A 24,317-nucleotide genomic window follows, 5' to 3' on the forward strand; every position below is an offset into this window, starting at 1 on the left:
CATACAGTAATATCAACAGTTGAGCATTGGGTTCAGTAACGTAACAACTTGTTCAGATTATGAACCCAGTAATATGTGCTTAGAAATATGATTTGTTTAGTAGTGCTGCTCTCCATCTAGTGGACAAAATTGTTCAGTGTATATTAAATGACAATAAACTATGAGTTGATGGGCTTTAGTAGTCAACATTTTGGCTATGAGACTAATTTAAATTACTCATTCATTACTTGGTAGTTTATTTATGCAAAAGTCAGTCACAAGGGTCAAAGGGTCACAAGGTCATGTGGTCAATTTCTCAGTCCAGAATTTGAAGCCAATTTACTTTAGGTCATAAAACATCCTGATTAGTCCAGTTACAGTCTATAGGAGAAAGAAACCTCCAGTTTCAGTGCTTCAGTTGGAATTGAGAATTTTCTTGATACTGAAACTTAATAGTACTGCAGTCCTTATACCGGATACAAATCAATTCTGTACTCAGTAGTGATTAAGTGTATTAGTAGGCGACTAAATGAAGGTTTTGCACACCAATAGCTTTGGCTGACATCCCTTGCCCTTAACTCCTCCCCTCACACCTAAATCCCTTTCTTATCATGCTTTATCTAAATTCAGTACAATAAAATATGTTCTTAAAACATCTAAACGCTTGAAATTATTCATAGTGATGGTGATATATATAAAATATAACAATTACTGCTTCAGTTCAAAGGGAGGACTAAAAGCTGTCTTTTTAAATGCACTGTTGTTTGCAGGGGGAGAGGGGCAAGAGAGGCAACAGGGGGGCCAAAGGGGATAAGGGAGACCAAGGAGCCCCAGGATTAGATGCCCCTTGTCCTTTGGTATGTCCTTCGTTCAATGTGCCACATCAAGACTAAAGGTGTCAATGGCTGTTGGGCTTAACAGAGTCCCAGGAGCCATAGACATTACCTTATGTCTTGATCTGATATTAATTTATTAACAAATACCCAAAGTGGTTCTGGTCCAAATCATGGACTTCAATATTGGCAAAATCACATTTTATTTTAGGAAGGCATGTGAACAGCTTTGTATGCTTCAATGCCATGCACCTAAATGGAATCTAGGATCAGTGAAATGAAGTCCTTGAGCAGGAACCAGAACTTTCTCTGGGACTTTTCCATTTTCAGGATTGTCAGGAAGGGGAGGTGCTGCTGAATTCACTGAGTGGAAATCATTAGCTCACGCTCAGAATTCTTGAGGGCTTTTTCCTGAGAGAATCAGGATGAATGTGCATGCTTCAGACTGGCCTGACCTAGAGGCTAATCAGTGGCCTGTATGGCTACAGTGGTATACCAGGATGTTGATGTGATTAATTTCATGAACAGGGTTTCCGAGGCTTTAAAGGGGAGAAAGGTGAACCAGGCTTGCCAGGCCTGGATGGGTTGGATGCCCCGTGCCCCGTGGTATGGTGCTCTCTCTCTCTCTCTCTCTCTCTCTCTCTCCAGTATCAGTCAAAAGTTTGGACACACCTTCTAATTCAATGTTTTTTCTTTATTTTTGTTAATTAAAGGACTTAAAATAATGGACTATCATTTCTCTTTACTTAGTTGAGCGGTTCTTGACATAATGTGGATTACTACAGTTGTGAAATACACTGTAAAAAAAAAAGTTATGCCAACTTAAAAATTCAAGGCAACTTACTACACAGGATTTTTGAGTTTATGTGACAACTAAAATTTTTAAGTTTTGAATAAAGTTGTGCCAACTTATACTTTTGGTCTCAGATAACTTAGCCTTCATATTCACACAAACTTAATTTTTTCAGTTTTACATGATAAGAATTCAACTTTAAGGCCACTAATCTTTCATCCAAGTACACCATTGTACACTGCAAAAACTGTTGCCTAGATCTAACTCAATAAAAATAAGGCAACATTTTCCAACCACTTTTTGTAAGTTTAGTCAACTAATGGTATTTTTGAGTAAGGAGAACTTAATAATATGCATTTCGATGTATGCAAAAAGATTAAGTTGTGTTTACAGAAAAAGCCAAGAAATTGAGTAAAATCAATGTAAAAAACAGCATATTAAACACACAAGACTTAATTAAAATAAGTAACATTTAAATGAAAAAATAATTTTTGTACTCTATTTTATTATTTTTGACCAATTCACCCTTTCTTTGTTTTATTATTATTCATCACATGCACACTTCAAGCACAGTGAAATTCATCCTCTGCATTTAACCCATCTGAAGCAGTGAACACACACACAGCAGTGGGCAGCCCAGAGCGCCCGGGGATCACTACCTTGCTCAAGGGCACCTCAGCCCACGGCCGCCCCACGTCAACCTAACTGCATGTCTTTGGACTGTGGGGGGAAACCGAAGCACCCGGAAGAAACCCACGCAGACAACATGCAAACTCCACACAGAAAGGCCCTCGCCGGCCGCTGGGTTTGAACCCGGAACCTTCTTGCTGTGAGGCAACCGTCCTAACCACTACACCACTGTGCCACCCATGAAAATGGAAACTGCTTAAAATAATTAGTTAGCATAATAATAAAAAAATCAAGACATATCAAATTCCAACCTTTATTAAATCATTACCATATCAAAACAGTGGCAGTGAGCTGGACAGTATGAACAGTCAACATCCATATTTAGTGCATAGAATGCATGACCTCAACTTTTTAAAGTGCTGCGAACACCTTCACAGTACAGTTTTCTTTCTTTAACTGTATACATATTATTAAAACATTTTCACAAGCCATATCCAAACCGTGTCAATAAGCTGGACAGTATTAACAGTCAAGAATGTCAGTATTTAGTGCATACAAGAATGCATGACCTCAGATTATTATGTGCTGCTTAGTAGAACATTCAGAGTACAGTTTTTTTTACTGTGTACATCATATTAAAGCATCTTAACTTAAACAACTCACAGATCCACATTCAGGAACATTCGACAGTGAAGCCTGCCTACCTGGGCTTGTTCTTCCGTTGCTGCAGGTGGGCGGGTCGTGACATTTTACGTCTGATATAAACGTTTAAACTGAGTTTTGTTAAATCAATTTATGTTGAAGTCCAATAAAATTAATTTTATCACATAAAAAAGTAAGTTACAAAAATATTCACACTTTTTACTTATAGATAACTCAAAAAACTAAAAAAGAAAAATAAATTGATTTATTGGAATAAATATACTTTTAAAAATAAAGTAAAATGGACAATACCACTGAAAGACTTCTTACAGTGTATGCCATTTGTAGCATTTTAATTGGCTGGTGCTGAATTATTTGCACATTTCGTTTGTCAAATTAGCTTCAGGCTTAAAATAAGTGAATGTGTGACTTAACAAAAAAGCACTGCCACTACAGTTTTATAGCAGTTTTGCTACCATCATGTTAAAATAAACATGCTATTTGAACTGGATTGTTATTTTATTGTGGGATAAAAAGAAAATTGAACTCAAATTTTGAAGTTTTTACTTGGAAGAAAGATTAGTGGCCTTAAAGTTGAATTCTTATCATGTAAAACTGAAAAAATTAAGTTTGTGTGAATATGAAGGCTAATCTGAGACCAAAAGTATAAGTTGGCACAACTTTCTTCAAAACTTAAAAATCTTAGTTGTCACATAAACTCAAAAATCCTGTGCAGTAAGTTGCCTTGAATTTTTAAGTTGGTGTAACCTTTTTTTTTTTACAGTGTAGGGCTATTTATTCATCCATCCATCCATTATCTGTAACTACTTATCCTGTGCAGGGTTGCAGGCAAGCTGGAGCCTATCCCAGCTGACTATGGGTGAGAAGCGGGGTTCACCCTGGACAAGTCGCCAGGTCATCACAGGGCTGGCACATAGAGACACACAACCATTCACACTCTCATTCACACCTACAGTCAATTTTAAAGCCACCAATTAGCCTAACCTGCATGTCTTTGGACTGTGGACGAAACCAGAGCACCCAGAGGAAACCCACGCAGACACGGGGAGAACATGCAAGCTCCACACAGAAAGGCCCTTGTGGGCCACTGGGCTCGAACCCAGAATCCCTCATTGTTGCTGTGAGGCAACAATGATAACCACCATGCCACCTAGGGCTATTTACTGTTTGATCTCAAGCACATTAAGAAGTCAAGAAATTGCACTAATTAACTTTTGATGGGGCACCTGTTAATTGAAAAACATTCCAGGTGACTACCTCATGAAGCTGGTTAAGATAATGCCAATAGTGTGCAAAGCGTCATCAAGGTTAACAGTGACTACTTTGAAGAATCAAAAATATGAAACACTTTTTTTATTTACCACATACTTCCATATATGTCCCACATGTTATTTCACAGTTTTGATGTCTTCAGTATTGTTCTACAATGTAGAAAATAGTCCAAATACAGAAAAACATCTAAATGAGTAGGTGTGTCCAAACCTTTGACTGATACTGTATATCTGTCCTTCTTTGCTCTTGCATGCTTACTTGTTTGCCAGATCCCTTAGTAGCTTCCTTGTATGCTTCACCTGATACTCAACATTAAGAACATCTATTTCACACACACTAACAGAGTGAAAGTGAAGGAATCTTCAGTTCCACTCCTGGGGACTCACTATCTTGCACAGTACACAGCATATACCTGATACAGTCTGTCAGGAGCATTATAATTAGTTGATCAACTGGACTGAAAGTGTCAGCAATTGGTAATGTTTCAAATGATGAAGGGCAGCGGGTCCCCTGGTCTGGAATCAAGAACCTTTGTTCTAATGGAGTCCGCTGGTAGGAAATCAGTTAACTACATCTTGCATGTCTAAATCCTAAGGACATTTTATTACATAATATAAAAAGCTAGCAAACACTGGTTTATAAATCCTTCATTTCACCTAATATTTAATACGTTCTAATAAATTCTAAATGTAGTGAATAAATACATAATAAAGAACAATCCCATGACTTAGATATTTTTTAAATTCACATATGACTGCATGGATGATGTATTTTGAACTACTATAAAGTGAGTTCTGTTATCCCTTTGTGTAACAATTCTTCCCACACTAACATCTACATGGGCCATCAAAAAAGCTGTTTAGCCTGGCACCCCTTCCTCAAAAATATACGACAAGGAAATGGGTTTAACCAAAGCATGTATTGTTGGAAATATGAAACCTTAATTTTATAACTATGAAAGTATCACTTTAAGTAAGGACTAAAACATGACAAGGCATGTTGTGAAAGGAAAATAATCAACAGCACTATGGGGTGATTATTTTCCAATAACAGCCTATCCCAAAGTGTTTTATTCCTCTTATACCACATCAGTTTGCAAAGATTACAGTCTGTAATTTTAATGGACAGAGAATGATCATGATACAAGTTATCACTTATAAATAGTCATACCCTCACAAGTCTCTCCAATATTCTCTCTAAGTTAATAAGAAAAGAAATTTGCAGCTTGTTGTGTTACAGAGAAATTACACAGCACAAAGTCCTCTGTCCTGAAGACAGTGTCTCTAAATAACTGTCTCTTCAAAAGCTTCAACATATTTAACAGTTGTTCCACGAAATCGAATCTTACATGAGCTGATAGCCAATGAGGCACATAGCGCCGAGTAGGCTATAAGCCATGTATGATGAGATTGAGTGGAATAACTGTTTTATTCTATCCACATTGACTGGATTTTGAGAAACAGAGCATTTTTATTTTTTGCAAAGTCAACAAATAACTTTATACCAAACGTCCAACAAAATTATTTGCGCTTAGAATGTAAACAAACCGGTGAAATGACAGTAGCAATTTGTGAAAAATGCTACAATAATAATTCTTGAAAAATAAAAAAAAAGATATGTTCTGACCATCAAATTCTTTTATTCCATATTTTGTTGCTTTTTTATGTTTTGGGGTTTTCTTCTTCTTCTTCTTTAGGGTTTTTTTGGTGGTTGGCAAACCAATTTAAAGGTGCATTACTCCCTCCGACTGGGCTGGAGTGCGGAACAGGAGATATTGGGGGGAGGGATCCCTATATTCTTTTATCTGTTTCTATTTCTTTTAAATACTTGATAATTTTTTGAGTTTTGTTTTCAAGTACAGTTTTTATTTCGTCCTCAATTGGTTCAGCAATACGCGCCGCCATTTTGTTTTTTCTATATTCACGGTATATGATCTGTATCCTAGTCGTAAAAGAGCCGATCAGAGTGCGCAATTGCTCATATCCAGTGCCTGTGGATAGAATAACAGTGATTATACACTCACCAAACACTATGTAAGGGTTAGTTAGGCCTCGCTTTACTTTCAAAACAGCCTCAATTCTTTATGGTATGGATTCCAAAAGATTTTGGAAACATTGCTTTGAGATTCCTGTTAATGTTGACATGATTGCATCACGCAATTGCTACAGATTTTTCTGGTGCACTTTAATCCTGCGAATTTCCCGTTGTACAACATCCCAAAATTGTTCTATTGGATTCTGATGACTGGGAAGGCCACTGAAGAACATTGAACTCATTGTTATGTTCATGAAAACAGTTTGCGATGATTTTGTGACATGGTGCATTATCATGCTGGAAGTAGCCATGAGAAGATGGTAGATTGTAGCCATGAAGGGATGCACATGGTCAGCAACAATCATCAAATAGGCTATGGCATTCAAGCAATGATTGATTGGTATTCATGTGCCCAAAGTGTGCCAAGAAAACATTCCCCATGCCATTACACCACCTTCACCAGCCTGGACTGTTGACACAAGGCAGGCTGTGTCCATGGATTCATGCTGTTGGTGCCAATTTCTGATCCTACCATCTGTGCGCCTCAGTAGAAATCGAGATTTATCAGACCAGGCTAGGTTTTCCCAGTCTTCAGCTGTCCAGTTTTGGTGAGCCTGTGCTCGCTGCGGCCTCAGTTTTCTGTTCTTGGCTGACAGAAGTGGAACTCCAATCGTCTGGCACCAACAATTATGCCACAATCAAAATCACTGAGATCACATTTTTTCCCCATTCTGATAGTTGATGTGAAAATTACCCAGAGCTGCTGGTCCGTATCTTCATAATTTCATGCATTACACTGCAGGCACACAATTGGCTTATTAGATACAGGAATTGCATGAATGAGTAGGTGTACAGGAGTGCTTAATAAAGTGTTCAGTGAGTGTATGTTTTTCTTTGTTAAGTAACAACAGATTTTGTGAAATCTGTTTATTTCCTTTATATTGTAGTGACGTGTCTGCATTACATTTTTGTAAATGAGTTACTATATAAACTAATGTAGTAGAATGGGGACATTAATATAAGCCTGTAATCTGAATTACAGCTGGCACTACTGTCCATGTGGTGCAGTTATGGAAAATCAATCAACACCTTCTGACCAATCAGAGTTGAGAATTCAACAGTGCTGCGATATAAACATCTATAAATGAGAAGATTGTTGTCATAGTTTACATAAAATATCCTGCAAATGGCAGTGCACTGGCAAATTGATTTTACTGTTTGCTTGTGCACTCAGTGGGTACAACTACCTGGAGGAGGTACAGTGGCTACAGTTAATAATCGTAGTGACTTGGCTGCTGAGCAGTACAATCAAAAATCGTTCGCACTATCATGGGAGATCATGAGTTTGAATCACGATGATACTACAGCCGTCCGTGGGTGAAAGTCAAGAAAACAAATTTGGCCATGCTCTCTGGGTGGGAGAGATGGCATATTTTCTCTCTCTTCTGTCAGTCAGTGCGACACTAGTCAATCCCTGGCGTCTGTGAGCTCATGTTTGTAGAATAATGCACATTCCTTTGAGTTTGTTATTTGGAGAGCACTGTGATGCTGCATGAGCGTGAAGGTTGACTTTACGTGTCTTGGAGAATGCATGTGCTTGCTACAACCTCTCTGTTTGGTAGTTGTCATGTGATGGGAAGAGATAGCTAGTGGGTGGGAATTGGCAAGACCAAATGTGGGAGAAAATTAGGAATTTTTTTTTTAAAGATCACCTCCATCAATAGACTGTGTATCCTGTATGGAAAGTGAAGCTGATAAAATGACCAAAGGATGTAGCTGTACCTAATAAACTGGCAAATGCTTATTCACATTTTATGCCCCTAGATTTTGAATGTGTTTTTTGTTTTTTGCCTCTGTGTTTTCTCAGGGTGATGATGGTCTACCAGTACCAGGATGTTGGAATAAAGTAAGTAGTTTGAGATCTAATCTTTTGTTTTGCAGTTGGTTTGTCGTGATGAAGGACTTTTTACTTCCCTACTAATACCTAATACACCCAGTGCTGTAATGCAGTGGTTCTCAAAGTGGGGTCCTGAAACACCCCAGGGGAGGGGGTGGGGGAGTGAGGCGTAGCTATGGGGTATGTGATTTGTTCATTTAGTTACATAGGTAGAAATCACAATGCATCTATACCTATTTATTATTGAGTACTTATAGGAGTCTTTTTGACTGGTTACTAGAATTGAATGGATTTAAAGTCAAACAAAACCCAAAAATAAATGTCGTTTGTCGATCATGGCAAGTGCCCTGATGTGCCCTCTCCTCACGTTTCCGCTCGTGACATAACCGACACACTAGTATCCTGTTTACCTTCGTTACACAAAGCCATCAAATAAAGCCTTCTAATTCTAAAAAAAATAAAAAATCCCTGGACGCCACTGCTCTCTCTCTCTCTCTCTCTCTCGCTCTGTGTGTGTGTGTGTGTGTGTGTGTGTGTGTGTGTGTGTGTGTGTGTGTGTGTGTGTGTGTGTGTGTGTGTTTTCACTGCTTCAGCTGGGTTGAATGCAGAGAAAGAAGTTCACTGTGCTGTAATGTATATATGACAAATGAAAGCTTCCAATTCTAAAAATCTAATCAGAAATTTTTTGTAACCATGTGATTTTTACTGAGGACAAAATACGCAAATCAATACACTTCACTTTTATGAAATGTAAATCTCACTCGGCCAGATAATGCATACACAGTATTGATACAGATATAAGTAAACAATCCTGTCGTCATAGCAATGCGATTATTGCCATCTAAAAAGATCCCTTTTCTCAGTGAATAAAAACAAACCAAAGCATATCACATAAAAATACAAGGAAAAATATAATTTAAAAAAAAGCAAACACTTTGTAGCTGGCAATGGAGAGTTTATAGACAGCAATAAGCTCAATGATCGGGCTTACTTTTACACCCAAACGCTTGACACTTGGGCATCTTCGGTTGTTTACAACAATTTAGAAGCGATGTATCTACTAGATCTCAGCCTAAGTAAATCAAGTGGCGTGTAAGTGACGTCACAATCTCGGATTCTCTCACGTAATTTGTACTCAGAGTGTGATATTTGGACCTCAGAGAGAGTGAGATGGCAGCACCCAGGGACATTGTTTTTCTTTTAAAATAAAATCTGGACACAGTATACAGGTACAAATATGAACAAGTGAACACTCATATAAAAACATGTTTTATATGGATATTATCTGTCAGTCTAAAAGAGTTTATTTTGGGGTTTTGTTTATCTTTAATTCAAAGTCAATAATAATTTTAAAAAAGGACTCTAAATAGCATCAAGTTGGACCTAAAATAGTTTGTTTGGCTCCACTTAAACAATCTTCGATTCCAAAATATTACTTGAATATTATTTTACACATTCTAAATACTGAATATTTTGGAGTTGAATATTTGAATAGTGTTCAGAAAATAATTCTGTGCTGAATAAGTCTGTGGTATTTATTTCACAGTTAAAGGGGTCCCTGGCTGTGAAAGTTTGAGAACCTGTCCTAGAATAAACTAAAACATTTAAAATGGAGGCATACTATTCAGATTGGGATGTTTTGATAACTTGATTATTGAAATTTGATTGATAATCCATACATATAATCCATTTATATTTATGTGTTTGTAGAGTGTTTAATTTTACTTATTTCAGACATTTAATGTAAAATTATGCAACACTAATGATATATTATTGAACTAAGTACCTCTGTTTGCTCCATGCATGAAATAACAAGTGCTTTTTGTGCTTCTTGTTTTGCAGTGACATTAATTCCGGATTGTTGTGTTTGATTGTACATAGAATATTTATTTTTGTACTGTTTGCTTTGTTATATGTTGGGAAAAATATAGAACATCCTAAAATTACTGGCAGGACTTTTGTACAGATTTATTTTTATTACTGTTTATTTTTTATTACTGGCAATATTTTTTATGTAATGGATTTTATACTGTGCCTATGCATTATGCAAAATGTTTTGATTAAGGAGAAAATATACTGAGGCAGCATATGCATGATATTTGTGCATTATGTTAACTGATATGTGCCTATTAACTTATTGTATAATGGTGTTTTGATGAGCTGTAACAGACCATGCTGCACTAATCAGTGGAGCTGGATTTTTGAAACGGCCTTTCCTCATTTCTCAGATTAAAGTAGACACCAAAAGTTGTATAGCACTGACCACCACTGTAATCTGTAAGGTTTACTAAAAGGGATCGTTTAAAACAGTGTGCTGAGGATATACAACCAAACTTTAATGTGGCACTGAGATTTTTAAACAAGTCACTTAGTATCTCTCAATGCATAACTTATTAGCATATATGGTCAGTAAATGTTTTAATCTTTTAAATAGGGCTTTCTGAAAATAGTTTTCTATTCAGTCCAAAATCAACAAATTAACAGAGCAATTCTTTGGCAGCTTTAAGAGATTATCTCTCTCTATGCAGGATGCCTTATAATAATAATTATATATATATATATATATATATATATATATATATATATATATATATATATATATATATATATATATATAATTTTTTTTTTTGCCTTGTCAGGCTATACATTACAATTATGGTTCAGATCTTATTTTAAGCAACTACTATTTCTTTTTTATAAGCCCTTGCCATGTGTTAGAGTAGTGCCAAAGCCATTTTATTCACCTCACTAATACCTATGATGACTTTTTATAATTTTATACCATATGTATATTGCTGCTCATTGACAAGCAAGCTGCTGCATTTGCTATTGTGCTTCTCGGCTTTACTGAACCTCACCTGACAAGCTGAAATCAGGACGAAGGCAAAGCCAAGATAATATACAACCTTTACACTTTAAACACCATCCAGTCATATGAGGAGAGACCCAAGCTAATGTTTGTTGTTCATCTGTTTTGTTTTGTTGTCATGTGTGTACTGAAGGAGTGATTCATTTGATTATTGTGATCAATTGCTGCTGCTGCTTACCACGAAAGGCATGTTTTTGAGATTAACTAAAGCTTTAATAACAATCAGCTTCAGTAAAGCAGTCATCAGGCTGTAATACCTCAGATTGTGCTGTCATGCTCCTAGCCATAGGAGTAAGAGACGTAATGTCAGAAAAGCTCTCAAGATGAACATCAAATTTAAATAAATCATAGTTAAACCCTTATCACTTTAAGTCAGTCTTATTTGCTAAAAACAAAAGTCTTGCTCAGAGTTATTGAATACATTTTTATTGTCTTGCTTTAACTAAATGTGCATATTGATTTGACCAGCATGTACAAGAATGGTGTCTTGTGTCCTTTAACTTCTTGTGATTGTGTTGTTCTAACTTGTACCCAATGAAAGAAAAGTGTGATTACATCCTTTTAAGCCTGGTGTACTTAGACAATATCTGCAAATACATCAGTCAGTAGGGTGGCACGGTGGTGTATTGGTTAGTGCTGTCGCCTCACAGCAAGAAGGTCCAGGTTCGAGCCCTGTGGCCGGCGAGGGCCTTTCTGTGTGGAGTTTGCATGTTGTCCACGTGGGTTTCCTCCAGTTTCCCCCAAAGACATGCAGGTTAGGTTAACTAGTGACTCTAAATTGACCGTAGGTGTGAATGGTTGTCTGTGTCTATGTGTCAGCCCTGTGATGACCTGGCAACTTGTCCAGGGTGTACCCTGCCTTTTGCCCGTAGTCAGCTGGGATAGGCTCCAGCTTGCCTGCGACCCTGTAGGACAGGATAAAGGGGCTAGAGATGATGAGATGAGATGAGACATCAATCAGCCATAACATTAAAACCACTGACAGGTGAAGTGAATAATATTGATTATCTCATTACAGTGGAACCTGTCAAGCAGTGGGATATATTAGGCAGAAGGAGAACAGTTAGTTATTGAAGTTGATGTGTTGGAAGCGGGAAAAATGGGCAAATGTAAGTAGCTGAGTGACTTTGATAAGGGCCAAATTGTGTTGGCTAGATGACTGGGTCTGAGCATCTCCAAAATGGGGCATCTTGTGGGGTGTTCCCGGTATGCAGTGGTTAGTACCTACCAAAAGTGGTCCAAGGAAGGACAGCTGGTGAACTGGTGACAGGGTCGTGTGTGTCGAAGGCTCATTGATTCACATGGAACACGAAGGCTAGCCCATATGGTCCAATCTCACAGAAGAGCTACTGTAGCACAAACTGCTGAAAAGGTTAATTCTGGCTAAAACAGAAAGGTGCCAGTGTTAATTTTTTCAGTAGTTTCTGATACAGTAGCTCTTCTCTGGGACTGGATCATATGGGCTAGCCTTCATACCCTGTGCGAATCAGTGAGCCTTCGACACACATGACCCTGTCGCCAGTTCACCGGTTGTCCTTCCTTGGACCACTTTTGGTAGGTACTAACTACTGCATACTGGTAACACCCCACAAGATGTGCCATTTTGGAGATGCTCAGACCCAGTCATCTAACCATCACAATTTGGCCCTTGTCAAAGTCACTTGGATCTTTGCACTTGCCCATTTTTTCCTGCTTGCAACACATCAACTTCAAGAACTGACTGTTCTCTTGCTGCCTAATAGATCCCACCTCTTGACAGGTTCCACTGTAACAACATAATCAATGTAAATCACTTTACTCATCAGTGTTTTTCATTTTATGGCTGATCGGTGTATCTGGAACATCAGCACTGTCTTTGACTTGTCTTTGTTTTATTGAAAGGGTCAGAATCCTTTCCAGCTGGCTAAGAAGTAACATCAAATTGAGACCCACCTCTTCATGGTGAGGTTTAACTAACTATACAAAGAAACTTGAAGAGGAGATCTTTGAGTTCAGACCTGCCGTGGCTGTTTCATGGATGTTCATGAGAGTTAAAGCACACGTAGCGTTCCTGGGAGGCTCCACAAGGTGTCATAAGTGAACACCCTTCTCTTTGATAGGACTGCGTGAGCAAGTTTCATATTGACGTTATTCTGCTGAGGGCTTCACCAGAGAAACTGCCATAACAAAAACAGTGTATCATTGCTCCATATTTTATACACATTTCTTTCTTTCTTTTTATCATGTTCACTATGTGAAAAAATGAGTATTTTTATTTTATGATTGTTTCTTTTTTTTCCTTTTTTATTATTTGACACCAGTAACTGTGATTTGAGAATTCAGCGCAGCTCACTGAACATGTCATCTTGGTGGTCATGTGTTTCCAGACTAACAATCAAAAAAAAACCTTTAATGATTCCTGATTTTCTTCTTTCACTGCCTTTTGTCAGCCTGCGAGTGACAGGAAGTGTACAGAACCATACTATATGTGCCTTCACTCACAGAGAGACAGCTCAATTCATATCACGTTTAAAATTTTATTTATATTTACAAACTGCTTCATAGTAAAGCAGATAGATATCCAGATATTACAACATGACAAGAAAGACTTGCAGCTGTTTAAGATATGTTTATCATTTGTTATGCACATTTATAGAAGATGTATTCTTGTAATTGTAATTTTCCTGCCATTAGAAAGGTTTGGAGATTGGTATTCTTTCAGTGAAGATGATAGATCAAATTTGTATTAAAGCAGCCACAGTTGCATGAGAAAAAGCTTTTCTATATACACAGTATGTTCGGCAGCTAAATGTTATTAACTGCCTTTTGAATGATATCTGACCTGTCCATGAAACACCTTTATTTTTTAATTCAAGAAACAGCTCTTTCAGCAAAATGGTCACATAAAGTTTCTTATTAAGCGCTCCATCATAGGTGTTTTATCATTTTAAAAAATAGGTTTTATATAGGCTAAAGTCCCAGTTCGAGACTCCTGTATGAATGTTATTAAACCAAAAGGCACATGTAAGCCATACACGTAGTATCGTTCAATACATGATATCACACAAACCTTACCAAAATGCTTTATTTTTTCACCAACAATGTGGCCTGGTTTCATGTGTAGAAGCTTACAGCTGATGAGGTGTTTTATAAACACTCCTGTTTATGTGGATAGCCTAATGCACAGAAGCATTCCTGATGTCATACTGTATTGACCGCTGTTGTCAGCTTTCATCCACATTTCGTGCCTGTTATCAACTATATTTACTTGCATCTTCGAATTTTTCATTTGCTAATTGTTCTGTTACCATCAGTATATTCTGTTTGCACCACAAAAACAAAATAATCCCAAATTACCAACGTTATAACAACATTTATTTATTTTTCTTTGAATTAAATTTGTGACCTGTTATTTCAGGATAAGGGAATTTAAAATTAATTTTAAGATAAATTATAGTGATTTCAATCATCATTAAGAATTTTAGGGCTGAATGAGTTGTAAATATCCAAAAGCTGTGGCTCATGAAGCGGAATGAATATCTTTGCCAAATTAAGCATGTAAATAGAACTATAGCTTAATAATGCTATAAAATACTCAGACAGTATTAGTTTTATTAGTCAAATACCTACTTGTGACCTAACATGCTTCAGATATATTCCTACCAAAAGTGAACAAATTCATTTTTCATCAGCATTTACAGCTAGTTCATGTCTTTGGTTTAAACATTTTATGCAACAAATAAAATCATCAACTGCTTTACATTTATTATTTAACAAACTTATAGTTAAAACCATCCGACTCCACTGACGCGTATGTTACATGTATGAAGTGTTTTGTTTTATGCCCATATTACACTAAGGTGTTTTTGACTGTTGATTTTGCACATTGAAAGCAGTGTGTTATAATTTACTCTGTCTCAGATGGCATTTGCAATGTTTGTACTGTATCATTTTATTTTTAACAGAACATTTCCCTAATGACATGACCTATACTATATGTCTCGATGATATCCTGTTCTTTGTACAGTGTACTCTTATTATAATGTGTACAATAGATTATTAATTCGTATAGTTCTAATCTAAACATATTCAAAACTGGTCGTGTCATGTCAATTATGTTTTCTTGTTTTTTGATTTTTTTTTAAATAAGTACACTACGTGGGTTAAAAAAAAAGAGTCATTGCCATGTTGAACTTAAAATACAGTAAAATCTAATTTGGTTCATGTCTGTATTAGTTTTAGCTTTATTGCAAACATTTAATCTATATTTATGAATTCACCCAAGCTAGAAAGAACAGTTTAAAATTCTTCAGGTAAATTCTTCATTTATTCAGCAACAACATTTACAAAATAAATGTTTTTAAAAAGTGCCAGTGATATTCGTTATAAAATAAGATGTCTGATTTTATGTACAAGAGTGTGCAAGGTCACACAGTGTTTCGAGTGGCTGTTTCATCCTGTGTTTTTCTCTATTTGTATATAGTATGGCTTTTGTATGAGAAAAAAAAGTGTCTGATTTCCTCTCTGATCTCAGCCTGCATGGCTGTCACTGTACAAGGAGTACAGTATACTCTTTAAAGAGTTTTCTGTTGCAACAGCTCTCAAGCTACAGACTTGAATGCCAGTTTATGCTCGGTTCATTCTGATTTCTGATCTATAGATCTCACCTTTAGCTTTGCCGTGTTAGTACAACAGACTTCTGTGACTGGTTGTGTTCTGTAGTCAGTTTATGACACTACAGATTCATTCATCTGATTGGTTTTATAGAATGCATGCAGCATGCACACCAGGATGTAGTTTACTGAAATTCTTTCTTTTCTTGGTTAGCATAGTTGAAATATTTTTTTTTAAATGGATACAAGGGCATTTCTACATAGTAATGCATTTTAAGGTTACACAATAACAAGAACATTCACTTGCATGTTTAATATTGTTTTTATGCATTACATTGTATTCATCTACAATCTCAGTAGTCTAGCAAATATACAGCAATCTTTTTGCTTTCTGGTTTCTTTTTCCTTATTTTTCTTGAAGCAACTGAGATGTAATGATTTGTTACTGTTATTACAACAGATCCATTGTATGCCATTTTTAACACCTAAGACATAAATATTTATTTTTATCATTTTTTTAACAAGTAGTTAACCTGTTTTTCAGAGCAATCATTTACCTTCTGCAGCACAATAATGACAATCAATAAAAGTTTGAGAAAAAAATGTGCCTGATGTTGACTATTACCCTGCTATTCTCTAACCAAATGTAGCATCGTTTTCAGCTTTAATCAGGTCTAAATTGTTGTTTACCCCTAGTTAGGGGTAATCTCTTTGGATCAGTTTATAAACTATTGTATGAAGATTTCCATTGTCTGGATCATTAGCATTTTGCAGCTATTGCTTGCAAAGGTTGCAGTTCTTTTCAGTCATTGTTATGCCTGCACTGAGGTGACTGTGGTTGTCAGAAGAAGCAGACACTTCATTAAAGGTAGACTGCCTTGCAAATTTTTCAAGTGTAGGTCATAAAAAGAATTTTCACTGACACCCAATTATTTTTGTTTAGTGGACCGAAAGCTACTGAATTCGAATCACAGACTTCCAATTTTATTATTATTATTATTATTATTATTATTATTATTATTTTAATAGAACAATGAATGAATTTAGGGCCACATGGCCCTAAATTCTCTGCTACTTTTTCTTGTTTCACCATGACCCAATTCAAGATACTACATCATGCATCACATGGTGGGCTCTCCCCATTCGTGCAAGGCATTGTGGGATACAAATTTTAAACAGGAGAGGAAAATGGAGGATGCGAATGAAACATGAAAGACCAACTACAGTAATGGAAAGTGAGAAGAAAAGATTTTATGTTGTGAAGGAAAGGAAACGCAGGACCGAACTAATAAATATTGGCGGTCAGCAAGCACCTTGGTGTGATCAGCTGTTCATTTAGCAACAGAATGATGTAACTGTCAGTGCACGGTCAAAGGTAAACCTGTAAATGGTAGTAATGCAACACTGGATGCCAGCTGCCATAAAACCCAAAAGAAGGAGAAAAAGAAGAAGCAGATGATGGTAAACCTGCACACACGGACTTTCTCTGTCTGCTTGACTGCACAAAGCGAGCGATTTCATGCACGTTATTTGCTAGGGAATCCCTTCAAATTAAATAACTTCCCAGCCACAGAACGGCCTGGGGTTTTCTTTTTTGTTTGTTTGTTTGTTTTAGATACTGCAGAAATAAACATATATCACAATGACCAAATTTCAAAGGGAACTAAATTTCTAAATTTAAAAACTATTATTTCTGTCATTCTCACTGGAAATAATACTTAGAGAAGCCTCTACTCCAGTTACAGAAAAACAGGTAGAGATTACAAACTGTGTTTTGGTCCACTGCACTCTATTCCAATTCGAATAATACACATGTTGGTAGTTGGATTGGCTACTCTAAATTGCTCCGAGTTGAGGATATGAGTGTGAGTCGGCATGGTGCACTACAATGGACTGGTGTCCCATTCAAGGTGCATTCCTGTATCATGACTAGTGTTCCCAGGATAGACTTCAGAACCACAGTGACCATGACCAGGATAAAGCAGTTAATCAACATGAATAGGTAAATAAAAGTCTTTTATCTACAACCCCAAATCAGAAAACATTGAGATGTAAAAAGTATATTGAAATTGAAATTAAAACTGGAAACAATGATTTGTAAATAATCTTTTAGGTTTCAGGTGTTATTTTGTCCCATTCTTCCTGCAAACAGGTCTTAAGGTGTACAACAATTTGGAGTTGTTGTCATTTTTCATTTCAAAACTCACCACATGTTCTCTATTGGGGACAGTGGGGACGGACACGCTCTTCTTCCACAGCCATGTTTTTACAATGTGTGCAAGATGTGCTTTTGGTTTGTCTTGTTGAAATACCCCTGGAAAATATGTCATCTTAAATGCTCCAAAAGTTTCTCCAAAATCTCAATGTACTTTTCTGCATTAATTTTGCTATCACAGAAGTGTAAGTTACCTTTGCCAAGGGCATTGACACAACCCCATACTATGACAGACTTTGGCTTTAATACTTGTTGCTGGTAACAGTCTGGATGGGTCTTTTTCATCTTTGGTCCGGAGCACACAGCATCCATTTCTTCCAAAAAAGACCTGGAATACTGAATCATCCGACCACAGTACATGTTTCCAATGTGTGATGGTCCATCCCAGACGCCTCTGAGCCCGAGAACTGTGTCGATGGCGCTTCTGGACACAGTTAACATAAGGCTTCCTTTGTGCAAAATAAAGTTTGAACTTTGGCATTTGCAAACTTGTGGCATTTGTGAATGCACCTCTGTACTGTAGTGCTTGACAAAGGTTTGCCAAAATAATCCCGAGCCCATATGGTTATATCAGTTATAGATAAATGACAGTTCTTGATGCCGTCTGAGGGATCAGAGATCACGGGTGTTCAGCTTAGGCTTGTGCCCTTGCCCTTTATGCACCGAAATCCCTCAGATTATTTGAATCATTTCACAATATTATGCATTGTAGAAGAAGAAATATCCAAATCTCTTCATATCTTTCTTTGAAGAACATTGTTTTTAAACATTGCAATAGTTTACTCATGCATTTGTTGACAAACTGGAGATGCTTGGCACATCTTTGCTCCTCAAAGACTAGGAACAAAAAACTACCTAATCACACGCTTCACACAACTATGGTTACAGCTGTAGAGGAAAGGCTGCTTGAGCAGAACTCTTCATCATCAACAAAACCATAACCAATCTGGATCACCCAGCAGGTTTAGCGGCCCTTGTGAAGTGAGTATATGGCTTGCAGTTGCAGAGTGGAGTCCACTTCTAGGAGGGATGCATTTCAGGGCTCTTGTTGCTTCACCATGTTAATTGTAATGCAATGTGCGCAGTTACTACCCAAATTTTTTTTAAAAGTAGTATTCAAATATCTGACTTTTAAAGTTTGAGGAATACAGCATAAATATTACAATACATTGACATGGCACAGTATAATCAATCTCAATTTGGGGATCCCTATTGGTCCTCATTTTTCTTATTCACAGCTGTTATGATGCAGACACAGACAATATGTACCATTTCTGGGGTCCACACAGTTGATGGTAATAACAGGGAACACCCCAACCAATGCTTGTATGAAAAAATTAGGCCATTTCCAACTATCATAAACATACAGAAACAAGCTTGAAATGTTGCAGTTTAAGATTTCGAGATCCGAGATTAGAGACCCCAGAGCTGAACCCTAAAAGCACCCTTTAAAAAGACTCTAAATTATCTGCTTCTATGATTCACTAAGCTTGTAACCAGCACTAGATGGCTGTCCACATATAAAGTAATTTGATTATCGCCCAACACTTTGTAGCTGACAGTTGTTCACTAATGGACATTCCATACGCTGGTTGCCTCGATATCCCTCTTATAAATTTATTTATTTATAACAGAGTGTTGGCATCATCTGTCACTCAACAGTATCCTTTGCGCCTATTGGTAGTTGCCTCAGTCACATCGCCTCGTAGTTGAGATTATTTTAACTTGGTACCTGGCCACTTTGCGTCACCAATATACGGTAAAGACCAATCAGCCATTCAAGTCAAGCCAAATATCTAGGACTGTAAACTGCAAGTTCAAGTAATAGACTATTAGGGGCCATAATGAGAGTATGATTTAGAGAAGCATCTCCATATTTTCAGAGATACAAAACAGAAAGAGTGCCTGAAAAAAAGATACAGGCTCAAAAAGATATTATAACAAGGGGAGGAAAAGAGACAGCTGGATAATCAGAGAGGACAGATATGAGAAATTTTCACATTCACCTCCAGGGAAATTACAGCTCTTCTTCGGGGTAGAGAGAACAGTACAGCCACAAAATATACACTCACCAGCCACTTTATTCAGAACACCATACACCTGTTGTTTTATGCAGTTCTCTAAACAGCCAATCCCTTTACAGCAGCAAATGTATAAAAACATCCATCCACTTATCCTGTTCTACAGGGTTGCAGGCAAGCTGGAGCCTATCCCAGCTGACTATGGGCAAGAGGCAGGGTACACCCTGGACAAGTCACCAGATTATCACAGGGCTGACACAGAGACAAACAACCATTCACACTCACGGTCAATTTAGAGCCACCAATTAACCTAACCTGCATGTCTTTGGACTGTGAGGGAAACCGGAGCACCCGGAGGAAACCCACGCAGATACAAGGAGAACATGCAAACTCCGCACAGAAAGGCCCTCACCGGCTGCTGGGCTCGAACCCAGGACCTTCTTGCCGTGAGGCGACAGTGCTAACCACTATACCACCATGCCACCCTTGCATAAAATCATAAAGATACAAATCAAGAGCTTCAGTTAATGTTCAATCTTCAGAATGGGAAAAATTGTGATCTCTGTGACTTTTGCTATGGCATGGGTGTTGATGCCAGATGGACTGGTTTGAGTATTTCAGAAACTGCTGATCTCCTGGGGTTTTCACACACAACACACTCTAGAGTTTACACAGAACGGTGCAAAAAAAAAAAAACACTGAGTGAGTGACAGTTGTGTGGGTGGAAACACCTTGTTGATAAGAGGGGTCAGAGGAAGATGGCCAGATTGGTTCAAGCTGGGCGACACAGTGGTGTAGTGGTTAGCACTGTCGCCTCACAGCAAGAAGGTCCTGGGTTCGAGTCCAGTGGCTATTGGGGGCCTTTCTGTGTGGAGTTTGTGTGTTCTCCCCATGTCTGTGTGGGTTTCCTCTGTGTGCTCTGGTTTCCCCCACAGTCTAAAGACATGCAGGTTAGACTAATTGGTGGCTCTAAATTGAGGTGTGAATGTGAGTGTGAATGGTTGTTTGTCTCTATGTGTCAGCCCTGCAATGACCTGGCGACTTGTCCAGGGTGTATCCCACCTCTCATCCGTAGTCAGCTGGGACATTCAGCTTGCCTGCGACCCTGTACAGGATAAGTGGCTACAGATAATGGATGGATGGATGGTTCAAGCTGCCAGGAAGGACATAGTAAGTCATATAATCACTCTTTACAACCATGGTGATCAGAAAAGCATCTCAGCATGCAACAGCAGAAGACCACATTGGGTTCCACTCCTGCCAGCCAAGAACAGGGATCTTAGAATCAAGAACAAGTTCCTATTAGATTAGATTAGATTAGATTAGATTAGATTAGATTAGATTAGATTAGATTAGATTAGATTAGATTAGATTAGATTAGATTAGATTAGATTAGATTAGATTAGATAAAACTTTATTGATCCCTTTGGGTGGGTTCCCTCAGGGAAATTAAGATTCCAGCAGCATAAAACAGATAAACAGATAAACAGAGAAAATAAATAGATAAAACTTCTAGATAAAATAAATTATTTACATATACAAATATAAAAAGAATAAGATATGGGGAAGGGGGGAAGGAGGGGAAAAAAGGGGGGGGGCGGTGGCAGGAGAGATATTGCACATTATATTGCACATTGTCCGGTATTGCTTATTGTTAGGCTAGGCTACTGCCCCTTCCCATCCTCTGTCCTCCTGTTACCCCTCCCCCCCCAGAGAGGAGCTGTATAGTCTGATGGCATGAGGGACAAAGGAGTTTTTAAGTCTGTTCGTCCTGCACTTGGGAAGGAGCATTCTGTCACTGAACAGGCTCCTCTGGTTGCTGATGACAGTGTGCAGAGGGTGACTGGCATTGTCCATGATGTTCAATAGTTTGTCCATAGATATCTTCTCTGCCACCGTTACCAGAGAGTCCAGCTTCATGCCGACCACAGAGCCGGCCAGCCTGATCAGTTTGTCCAGCCTGGATGTGTCCTTCTTGGATGTGCTGCCCCCCCCACCATACCACGATGTAAAACAGGACACTGGCAACCACAGACTGATAGAACATCCACAGGAGTTTCCTGCAGATGTTAAAGGACTGCAGCCTCCTAATGAAGTATAGCCTGCTTTGTCCCTTCCTGTATAAGTGTTTGGTGTTGCAAATCCAGTCCAGCTTGCTGTCCAGCCACAGCCCGAGGTACTTGTAGGAATCCACAGCCTCCACCTCGACTCCCTCGATCAGAACTGGTCGTGACCTTGGTCTGGACCTCCCAAAGTCAATGACCAGCTCCTTGGTCTTTGAGGTGTTGAGCTGCAGATGGTTCCTGTTGCACCACACAGCAAAGTCCCTCACCAGGCTCCTATACTCCTCCTCTCTGTCATCACTGATACACCCAACGATGGCTGTGTCATTGGCAAACTTCTGGATGTGACACAGTTCCGAATTGTAGCAGAAGTCCGTGGTGTACAGGGTGAAGACAAGAGGGGCCAGCACCATGCCCTGGGGTGCTCCGGTGCTGCTAATCGCAATGTCAGACGTGATGTCCTTCAGCCTGACGTACTGTGGCCTGTCATTGAGGTAGCTGGAGATCCAGGTGACCAGGCAGGGGTCCACTCGCATCCTGTTCAGTTTGTCCTGAAGCAATAGGGGCTGGAATGGTGTTGAAGGCACTCGAGAAGTCCAAGAAGAGGGTCCTCACTGTGCTATTTCTCTTATCCAGATGCGAGTGGGCTTGGTGTAGCAGGTAGAGGATGGTGTCTTCCACACCGACACCTGCCCGGTACGCAAACTGCAGACAGTCCTGGGCATGTTGTACCTGGGGTCTGAGGAGGCTGAGGAAGAGCCGCTCCAACGTCTTCATCAGATGTGAAGTGAGTGCCACCGGTTGGAAGTTGTTCAGCTCGCTGGGCCAATTCTTTTTGGGAACTGGAACGATACATGATGTCTTCCAGAGGGTTGGCACTCTCCCCAGCTGCAGGCTGAGGTTGAAGATGCGTTGGAGTGGTTCACCCAGTTCAGCAGCACAGGTTTTCAGTAGTCGGGGACACACCTTGTCCGGGCCTGCTGCTTTCCTGGGGTGAAGCTTCCTCAGTTGACCTCTGACCTGGTCTGAAGTAATGCATGGAGGAGTCTGTGTTGAGGTGGGGGAGGAGGGGGAGGAGGGGGCTGCTGTGATGACTGGGGGGAGGTGTGTTGAGGGAAGAAGGAGAGATGGCTGCCGAGAGGGTGGGGGGGGACGTGGGCTGGTTGAACCGATTGAAAAAGTCATTCAACTCATTCGCCCTCTCCACTGTCCCCTCAATGACTCTGGTCTTTGTATTGTGGCCTGTGATGGTTTTCACACCTTCCCAGACCTCCCTCATGCTGTTCTCCTTCAGCTTCTGCTCCATCTTTCTCCTGTAGCTGTCCTTAGCTTCCCTCACACAGCGTTTTACCTCCTGCTGTGCTGCTTTCATTGCCTCCCTATCCCTGCTCCTAAAGGTGGCCTTCTTCCTGTTGAGGACAGCTTTGACTTCTTGTGTTACCCATGGCTTGTTATTAGGGTAACACTGTACAGTCTTAGGTGGGGTTTACATTAGACCATATCAGCGGATCATCAGATTAACGTTTTTAAAACGATTAGTGTGCACACAGCAACGCCAATACACGATTCGCATGCACACAGCAACGCCAATACACGGATACGCTCGGCTCCGCAGGCATCCTGCGCTCCAAATCACTCCGCCCTGAACAGCGAGTGCCCTCTGGAGGGTGCGCACTCTGGCCCTGCGCAGCTCACAGAGCGCGCGAGTGAAGTGCATGAGCAGTGGTTTGGGACTGAGCCGCTGTGTGTGTGATCTCAGTGCATGTCGGGCATGCGCGTCACTTACCACTTGCAAGTGGAAGGATGGCAAGCCTAAAGACAATCATAACTACACAATGGGCAGTATTTGCATCAGTATTTGCAGTATTTTCATACTTTTATACTCTTTAATGAAAGGTGATACAAGGCGGAAGTCCGCGCCGTTTTTCAGCAGTCGCGTCACATGACCAACGCCAGCGAATCAGGAAGGTGGATGTCACAGTGACGTTGTCCAATGACGACGCCAGCTAGAGCTCAGCACAGCGTATCCACGTATCCGCGTATTCTCAATGTTTACACAGCACCGGACCAGACACGATCTGGATTGAATACGTGGACCCTGGCGGATTCCCATTTCCCGGCGTTTCCAGGCGTTTTAATGTAAACGGACAGTGCATCCGCGAAGAAAACAAGACAGATATGGTCTAATGTAAACTTGGCCTTAGCGGGGGAGACCACGTCTGCACCAGGGCTTTACATTAGCACCCGCCCACCCGCCAAATGCGGGTAAAATTCAGCTTTGGCGGGTAATAACTTTAGTCTCACTAGCCACTTTGGCGGGTGGTTTATTCTGTGGTATGACAATATATTTTAATTGTAGTTTTCTCTGAAGGCATCTGATATAATAAACGCATTGCAATGTAATATTACGCGCCTACAACTCCCATGAGCACCTGCATAAACATTCTGACAACATG

The 24,317-nt window shown here is 39.2% G+C and overlaps 1 protein-coding gene across 1 annotated transcript in view; it reads left to right on the top strand.

The window, feature by feature from the left end:
- The window catches only part of col13a1 (collagen, type XIII, alpha 1), a 144,601-nt gene extending 134,041 nt beyond the window's left edge, over positions 1-10,560 (top strand). The window contains exons 38-40 of the mRNA XM_060924958.1: positions 750-836; positions 8,072-8,110; positions 9,944-10,560. Coding sequence (XP_060780941.1) covers positions 750-836; positions 8,072-8,110; positions 9,944-9,946 — 129 coding nt within the window. The 3' untranslated portion in view covers positions 9,947-10,560. The remainder of the gene's footprint in view (positions 1-749; positions 837-8,071; positions 8,111-9,943) is intronic.
- Positions 10,561-24,317: the final 13,757 nt, after the last annotated feature.

Source organism: Neoarius graeffei, chromosome 7, assembly GCF_027579695.1.
Source record: "Neoarius graeffei isolate fNeoGra1 chromosome 7, fNeoGra1.pri, whole genome shotgun sequence".
NCBI classification, from domain to species: Eukaryota; Metazoa; Chordata; class Actinopteri; order Siluriformes; family Ariidae; genus Neoarius; species Neoarius graeffei.